This window comes from Bidens hawaiensis, unplaced genomic scaffold, assembly GCF_021521415.1.
Source record: "Bidens hawaiensis isolate Kalapana, Puna unplaced genomic scaffold, B.hawaiensis_p1.1 tig00013302_1, whole genome shotgun sequence".
Classification (NCBI taxonomy): domain Eukaryota; kingdom Viridiplantae; phylum Streptophyta; class Magnoliopsida; order Asterales; family Asteraceae; genus Bidens; species Bidens hawaiensis.
Window position 1 is genome coordinate 354,278 of NW_027492128.1, and position 8,547 is coordinate 362,824.

The 8,547-nt window shown below is 34.7% G+C and overlaps 1 protein-coding gene across 1 annotated transcript; it reads left to right on the plus strand.

The window, feature by feature from the left end:
- The first annotated feature begins 1,808 nt into the window (after positions 1-1,808).
- Positions 1,809-5,055, plus strand: LOC143543817 (WAT1-related protein At4g19185-like). Its single transcript, XM_077036053.1, has 7 exons — positions 1,809-2,014; positions 3,035-3,097; positions 3,189-3,305; positions 3,399-3,684; positions 4,109-4,264; positions 4,339-4,490; positions 4,611-5,055. The coding sequence occupies exons 1-7, from the start codon at positions 1,809-1,811 to the stop codon at positions 4,780-4,782; spliced, it is 1,152 nt and encodes a 383-aa protein (XP_076892168.1). The 3' UTR covers positions 4,783-5,055.
- Positions 5,056-8,547: the final 3,492 nt, after the last annotated feature.

Sequence of the window (8,547 nt, forward strand, 5' to 3'; positions counted from 1 at the left end):
AACAATTTATAACATTGTTATCAGATCGAATAAAAGTAGTTAGTTTTTAATTACAGATGTACAGAGTTAATTTTTCAATAGAGTGGAATTGGTTTCGACAAAGAGTGTAAAAGTGCTATTGATGGCAATAACTTATCAACCAATATATTTCTTTTGTATTATTAAAATTTAATTTAGCTAGAGTTAAAAGTTGATGCTTAAATTCTAAAACGTTCACGTATTCTTTGAATGACCACCATAAAAATTCATAAAAGAGGCCCAAATTCTAAATGACATTGGGCTCGTTACTTGGACTCACGTATTTTGGTCTGTGGGCTTCATCAGATAAATCAAAATATGGAAATTCTAGATTTTTAGATTAGAGTATTAGACTGTAAGTTGCATTTTTATTTGATTGTTATGTAGATTAATAGAATTTTGGGCTTCATAACTTATCATGCATTTGTGTATGGGTCGGTTTGAAAATCAAAATGAATCAAAGCTGGGAATTTTGGTTTACCGTTGGATTGAAATGGATCACTTTTGTTTTTTCGGTTTTATTTATGCGATCGGTTCGGTTATGAGTTCAAACTAAACCAAAAGAAAAAATTTCATCTTTATCCATAAATGAAAAATAATTAGTTACTGTTTTTTTAGTTATAAATATGAGTTTGACTTGGCTATAAATCAGTTCAGACGCACATTTATACTTGAAATGTCTGAGTTTTGAAAAAAGTTGTCACGAACTACCAAGAGTATGAAACTTCATGTATTTAGTAACAACTTGTTAATTTATTATTACACTTATGAGTCTAAATTTCTTGAGTTTTCCGTTTGTTATTATTTACATTAAAAAAGTTATATAATCCATATTTAGTCCGGTGTGATAAGGAATGGAATGAGGTAAAACCAAAACCAAGCTATAGTTTTCGCTTTTTCAAAAAGAAAAACAATCGAAGAAACGTCAAATACTAATTTAGTTTTGGTTTGGTTAATTTGTTTTCTCTTTTGCTTGTGTAACCATTGGATTTGGAGGTCTCAAATTACCAGGGGTGTGCAAATTGCGGTTCAGTTATTACTCTTAACTATAGACATAACCAAACTTCAAGGTTTTGTTAAAACATCAACACATACTCAATTCACACGCATACATACATACATACATACATACATACATATATTTATCTTGGCTTAAATATGTCTTATTTTTTTTCGTTTCGATTATGGAATGGCCTTAACCATAACCATAACCATAACCATAACAGATTAATCGATTAAATAACGTTAACCATAACCCCGGTTAATCTCGCTCATCAGTTAATTCAATTATCGATTAACGGGTTAATAATGTTTGCCAATGGGGTGCAAACGAGTCGAGCCGAGCCCGAGCTCGGCTCGTTTAACCTGCATAGCTCGAGCTCGAGCTCGGCTCGATTCGATCTCTATTTTCAAAGCTCGAGCTCGGCTCGTGAGTAGATTTTCAAGCTCGAGCTCGGCTCGTTTACTATATATCAATAATTTTTGTATATAATTATAATAATTTTATATATTTTTTCTATTATAAATTTATGTAGAAAATAATATATATTAATTAGTTATTTTTAAGTATTTTTTTATAACATTATATATTTTAAAAAATTATATAAATAACAAACTTGTTTAGGTTCGTGAGCGAGCTCGAGCTTTTTAACGAGCAGTTTGCCAACCCAATAGGCAACAAGTAAACTCCAAGTTATTGTCAACCCTAAATTAAAAGTATATCCCCGAATTTCAAAGCTTCCTTCCTTAACAAGTTTTTCCTGCCAAGGAACCAACAACCATTCTCATCAATGGCGATCGGCGGCAACGGAATTGTTGCCGGCGGAGAAACAGGGCGGGCACACCTGGCGATGACGATGGTGCAGCTTTTCGCCGGAGGATCGCACGTCATCACCAAAGTAGCCCTGAATTTTGGAGTCAGCCGCCTTGTGTTTTGCGTCTACCGTGACGTACTTGGCCTCTTCATTCTTGCTCCCATCGCCTATCTTCGTGAAAAGTACGTATCTTTCTTCTCAGATCTCTCTTTTTCCAAGAAAATTGGAATTTGATTGTTATAATATGTATGCTATACGCTTATGGATTACATGTATTTGATTGAATCAAATGAATCCTAAGATTCTTGCCATTTGTAAAACCTCTTTATGCTGCATATATGCACTGTATTGTTGGGCCATTAAGAAGACACATGCGTGCATAAGCTTCAGGTAGTGGAGATGAGAATGCTGCGAATAGATGGATGTGCGGTCACACTAGGTTGGATCAAATTAGAAACGAGGTTTTTAGGGAAATATTAGGGGTGACTAGTATATCAAATAAAATAAAAGAGGAGGTTGAGATGGTTTGGGCATTTTGAGAGTTGAGTAGTGGAGAGGGGAGGACGAGGAGGAGTAGAGGCAGGCCCAAACTGACTTGGGATGAGCAGATTAGGCATGATTTGATAGAGTTGTACCTCTTTGAGGGCATAGTCCAAGATAGGAGTTCGTGGAGACGTAGAATTGAGGTTAAGGATTTTTAGGGGAAGGATACATTTGCATTTTTAGCTTTGTCAAGGGACTTAGTTTTCCATCAATTTAGGCTACCATGCATGTAACTGTTTACCTATTTTTATGTATATATGTTATATATGTTTTTACTTTACTCCTTTACCTTTTATTCGGATTTTGGTGGCTTCATACTTGTCTATATGTCTAGTTTTGTTTGTTTGTTCAGCGTGGAGCAGAGGGTCAGGTTTGCCTGCATCCCACCCTCCCCAGACCCTACAAATAGCTTCGCTATGTGTGGGATTTACTGGGTACAACTGCTGTTGTTCGTTGCCTCATGTATTAACAGTTAGAAAGTTGAACCGAGTTCAACGGCTCATAGATGGAATTTAACATAATGGTGAAGTAGTCTGCCTCTGTTTCTGTTTTTGTGATATTATTTGGCTCCAAGATTGTTTAATATACTAATTGATTCTACGTGAACATAACTTTCAAATATGTTACTAAAGTTTTGGGTCTTGTATGTTATTTTGCAGGAAAACAAGACCACCATTAACTAAGCGTTTCCTTTTGTCATTCTTCTTTCTCGGGCTAACTGGGTAGGTTTTCGTTATTACATGCCCAAAAATTAATAATTATCATTTATCATGTGTGTCATTACTATTATTAAACTTATCTAAACGTGAATAGGATATTTGGAAACCAGCTTTTGTTTCTTTTTGGTCTCGGCTACACAACTCCTACATACGCTGCAGCTGTACAACCTTCAATTCCTGTGTTTACCTTTATATTTGCTACAATTATGGGGTCAGTTCAACTAATTTTGTAAATATATGCGCATACATGTATATAATTGTATACCTTTTCCTTTGAGTCCATATGAAGTGGTTTTATATGCAGTACAGAAACAGTGAATTTACTAAGAACTGAAGGTCAAGTGAAAGTTGGAGGCACATTCGTGTGCGTCTGCGGTGCCATCTTCATGGTTATGTTTCGTGGGCCTGTTATATTCGGTTATTCTGAGAATGACTTATCTATACATAATGAAATTAGTGCAAAGGGTCAACCCGAGCCGGCTGGATGGTTATTGTCCACTTTCATCGGGCTCGGGTTTGACACGTGGCACCTTGGTGTGTTATGCTTGTTAGGAAACTGCATGTGTATGGCAGCCTTTCTAGCGATTCAGGTATTTGATCATGTTACATTATTTTCATCCAGTTTTTTATTTAAATTGCAAGTTTGCTCCCGAGAATTTAAAAATTGCATACTGTTAAATGGCGCATGACCGATGACGAGACACATTTTTTTAAGGTTTCAAATTTGAAACTGTTATTAGGGATCCCAGATTTCAAAAATTGCAAACTGTTAGAAAACTATTTCATTACGTTTTCAAATTTGAAAAACACCTGAATGGCATATCAGATCACTTTTCCGTTAAAACCTAAATGGGATTGACGGTGGGGACTAAACATGCAACACTTTCACAATTGTTTGGACTAAGTTTACAAATTTTAAAATTTGGGAACCAAGCTTGCAAAATGGTCAAACCCTTTCACATTTGTGCAAAATTTTCTTTTATGATTAAATACTTTGTATTAAAATCAATTCAGGCTCCATTGTTGGCTAGATATCCTGCAAGTTTGTCGGTTACAGCATATTCCTACTTTTTCGGTGTTATATTTTTAGTGTCAACCGCGTTTGTGATGAATAACGAGTCTACAGAATGGAGTTTGACCGAATCTGAGTTTTGGGCAGTGCTTTATGCTGTAAGTATCACTTTTATTTTCATTTGGTTGTATGCATATGTTTGAAGATGTAAACATATTTTGATCATTTTCAGGGAACCATATCATCCGCATTAAATTATGGACTTTTGACTTGGTCAAACAAGATCCTCGGACCCGCTTTAGTTGCACTTTACAATCCACTGCAACCTGCTGCATCTGCTTTTTTGTCAAGAATTTTCCTAGGAAGCCCGATTTACATGGGAAGGTTTGTTTATCACTCAAAAAACGTTCTGTTTAAAATGTTAAAACTTTTTTTTTTTTTGTAAATAGTTAAATTTACTGTGTTTTTAGTTAATGAGTTGATTCTTATTCGTTGTGTAAGCAGTATTGTAGGAGGATTCTTGATCATCTCAGGACTTTATTTGGTTACTTGGGCAACATATCAAGAAAAACAACAAGCGGTTTTGGGAGGTCGACATTCTCGAGCAGCTGAGTCACCGCTGATCGGTCACATTTTCTCGGGGACTACTACCTCCTTGCCAAAGATTGTGGATTGATTGCTGGTGTCTGGTGCGGAAGCTTGGTCTTCTAAAATTATCTTTATATGTGACACAAGTAGGGGAAGAAGAAATACTCAAGTAGGGATTTTGATATTAGAATTGATTATACAAATGTGACACATATCTTTAACCATACATTATTTGTTTGAACCCAAGAGTTGGGTAGGACTATGGCCGGCTTGAGCTTCTTTGAGATTATAAAATTCGCCCCCTTTTCGTTATTTGGTTTTATTTTGCTTTCGATCCTAAATTGAAATTGTGGTTAATAAGTTTTTGTTTTTCTTTTTTAAAGTTGATGGTTTAATATGCACGTCTAAACTTTTTTACATCGAAATAGAAGACCTACGGGCCACAGGCTATGCCGCTTGCCAAATTGGATTGAAATAAAATGAAACGCTAAAATAAATTGAGTCGAGCAACTAAGAGCATAAGCAAGTGCTTCTAGCGTTTAAGCAATTTCATGGTTTATAAGAAACAAGACAACTCATGGTTTTCTATCTTTTTGTTGTAATCTACATTATCCACTGCAACTTTAGTGCCTATGGGGCAACATTCATTTTGTCTCCTTATTAATGTGTAGAGATTCCTTTCCACATCGGTTCCCTTTTATGTCACAACAAGACTTCAATAAACACTTGGATTAAGTTTTCTCATTATTGGATCTTTAAATTTAAATAACTTTATGCTGAACTCCGGTCATTTTTGCATAGAATATTATTTATAAAATTATCCCATGTAAATGCCTTCAAACTCGTTAAGACAAATAATCTGTGTCTTGTAAGAGTAAATCACTTTGTTAAAAGTTTGGAGGATTAAGGTATTCACGTTTCTGATCAGTCGGTGAACTATTATTGATAACCTTCTGATCGGACGGGTCGGTAAAACTGAGTCGGTGGTAAAACCTAAGCGTTGAGCCGGTAAGTCGACCCGAATTTAGTCGGTTTTGGTGACGTGCGTTATTGTACCGACCAGAAAAATTATAAAAACTGAGGTGGACCAATGTGGTGGTGTCAGTTGGTAAAATAGAGCGCTGGTAAAACCCGACCGTTGTCGATCCCGGGCGTTGAGGTGGTGAGTCTACGGGAATTCAGTCGGTTTCCGTCATGTTTGTTATGATACCGGAACTAAAAAAAATTGGCGTTCGGTCGGTTTTCGTTACGTTCGTTACGGTGACTAAACTAAAAAACAAAAATAAAATTTACGGACCAGTTTGGTGCCGCCAAATGGCCCAACCGGGCACTTGCGGCACCAAACTTCTTATTTGTTATATAGTAACAATAATAATGTTTACTTTGTTTACCAATTGATAGCATCTCCCAGCTGAACCCACTAAAGGAAGTGTAACTAAGCTTTATTTTACCTTAAGCTTCAATCCTATCAACAAGTTAATGCATCAATTAACTTTTTACCCAAATCAGTTTTTCTTATATGCATGGTATATGTGTTTGTGTGTATGGATGTATAATTGTATGTTTATGGACTGCAGTAGGGACGTTAATCTTACCTGTACCCGAATAAACCCGTTAACCGAATACCTGAAAGCTAATTAAACCTAATGGAGAGCAACTTTATGCTCTAGTCTTGAATTATATTCAATTTCCAAACACGAGGTTGAATATTTTGGGCCAAAATTGTAGTAGGTAAACCTTTTTTTTTAAAACTAACATACTGTATGTGTCCAAACCCGAGCTACCTGACACGACGAAATCAATTGTGAATTTGTGATACGGAATATTGGTTATCGGATACAATATCATACAAAAATGCCCGTATAACCCGAATTGAACGAACTACCTGAAACCCGAATAATAAACCGATCAACACCCTAGATTGCATCCAATATATCAACTTGGAGAAAGTCTGGCACGTGGTTAAACCTACGAACATGCATTCATGCTACAGCATATGATGATGTGTGTTGTTAGATTCCACATTCATGCATTCACTTGATGCTCCACGTCAGAAAGCATTAAAAATTAAGATACTATTCACAATTTAGTGATAGTACGAACTAGTATTGGATACCCTTTTTATGATGGGTCGTATGAAGGTGCTGACGATAATGTATATGTTACTTGGTATATCAATGGATTATTATAAATCATGCAGGTTTTAAGGTTAAAATTAAGCTAGCTACACGGTTAATTAAATACTAAAGTAATAACTTTATTAAATTTCAAATGTAGAATGCTAAATTTCAAATCGTTTTCCTCGGTAGTGCAATTTTATTTTACTTTTTGTTAGTTTTTGTATTTCGTTATCTCTGAAAAATATAATGTTTCCCCTATCTGTTTAAAGCTCAACCAAAGTTTAATCAAGCCCAACCAAATTAAGGTCCAAACCAAATAAAACGGGTTTGACAAGATGTTGGCAAGAGTGCCATCTTTTTGTGAAAAAAACAATATTAAGATGTTAGATATGACGGAAAGTTATGGTAATCAAAGAAACCAGAAAAATGCCATTACTAATCGACATCATGTGAGGTATAAGTTTTTAATAAGGTTTTGGATATGTAAATTCAAAAACTTGGAAATAGATTCAGTGATGTCTCAACTAGTTTGATAGAAAATATGTCCGGTTTAAGTCATTGTGATTTGTTTTATAAGTTTGACATATCTAAGATAGTGACGTTTTCTGAGATGTATCCGAATAACTTTAGTAATGAAGAAGGTGATCTTACGACCTTTTATCATACTTTAAAGAAGATGATAAGTTTGCAAAGTTGGGTGGAATGTATGCCAACCTTTGCTCATGTAATGGTGGAAACCGGAAAAACATGGCCACTTTTCCTTTGGTTTATCGAATATTGAAGCTAGCGTTGGTTTTGCCGGTTACAACCGTAACCGTTGAAAGATGTTTTTCTAAAATGAAGCTTATCAAGACGGATTTAAGCAATCGAATGGGTGATGAGTATTTGAACAATGTTTTAATTTGTGCGGTTAAAAGAGAAACGTTTGTTAAAGTAAAAGAAGATAATGTAATGACCTGATTTCAAGCTATCAAAAGCTAGAAAGGAAAAATCCGCACTCCACGCATTTAAATTTATTTATTATCATATTTCTAGTTTTATTTAGTTTTAACGCCACTCCATAACATTAGTTTACATTATAATGATTTGGGTTTAGTTTAACTCTAGTACATATGGCCGGTGTGAATGTCGGGAATTTAATTTTTTTAAATAAATTATTAATTTCAAAAACCTTTTGAAAACCACACTTTAAATAATATATATTTGTCTTGAAAGCAACTAATTTGATGTTTACAAAGGAGCATAAAAAATGTTTGGATCATGATTTCTATTAATTCTAAATATTAAGGTGTCATTAGATGGATGTATTTGACTATATTATATATACTCGGCTCTTCATGTATTGTTACAAATTTTCAAAGATAGTACTTCTTTTAGTTGCTACCATCAAACAAATACTACATCAACATAAAACTTAATTTAATTACATGGAACACACATTAAAAGAAAATTCTATAAACCTTATGATTGGGTAGAGACAATTCATGGAATAACACCTCACCAATGTTTTGGTACCAATTGTCCTATCATAAAGTGATTTGCTTAGTCGCCTATCAATTATGTCGAGGTCACACTCCATTATAATAATAGCAACATAACATGGAACATGCTAATCCAGTAATCCGTACTAGTATTTAATTTTTTACAATTAATGCTTGTGTTAGTACTTGGTACTTTGCTCTTACATGATACGGGTAGTAAAATGGACATAAGTTTAGTTTATCTATATATAT

What these genes read in the sequence shown, in the direction of transcription:
- LOC143543817 (XM_077036053.1), top strand. Translation starts at nt 1,809, where the DNA reads ATGGCGATCGGCGGCAACGGAATTGTTGCCGGCGGAGAAACAGGGCGG. An exon ending in TTCTTTCTCGGGCTAACTGG is followed by an intron (nt 3,098 to 3,188) that starts GTAGGTTTTCGT and finishes AAACGTGAATAG; the next exon opens with GATATTTGGAAACCAGCTTT. An exon ending in ATATTTGCTACAATTATGGG is followed by an intron (nt 3,306 to 3,398) that starts GTCAGTTCAACT and finishes TTTTATATGCAG; the next exon opens with TACAGAAACAGTGAATTTAC.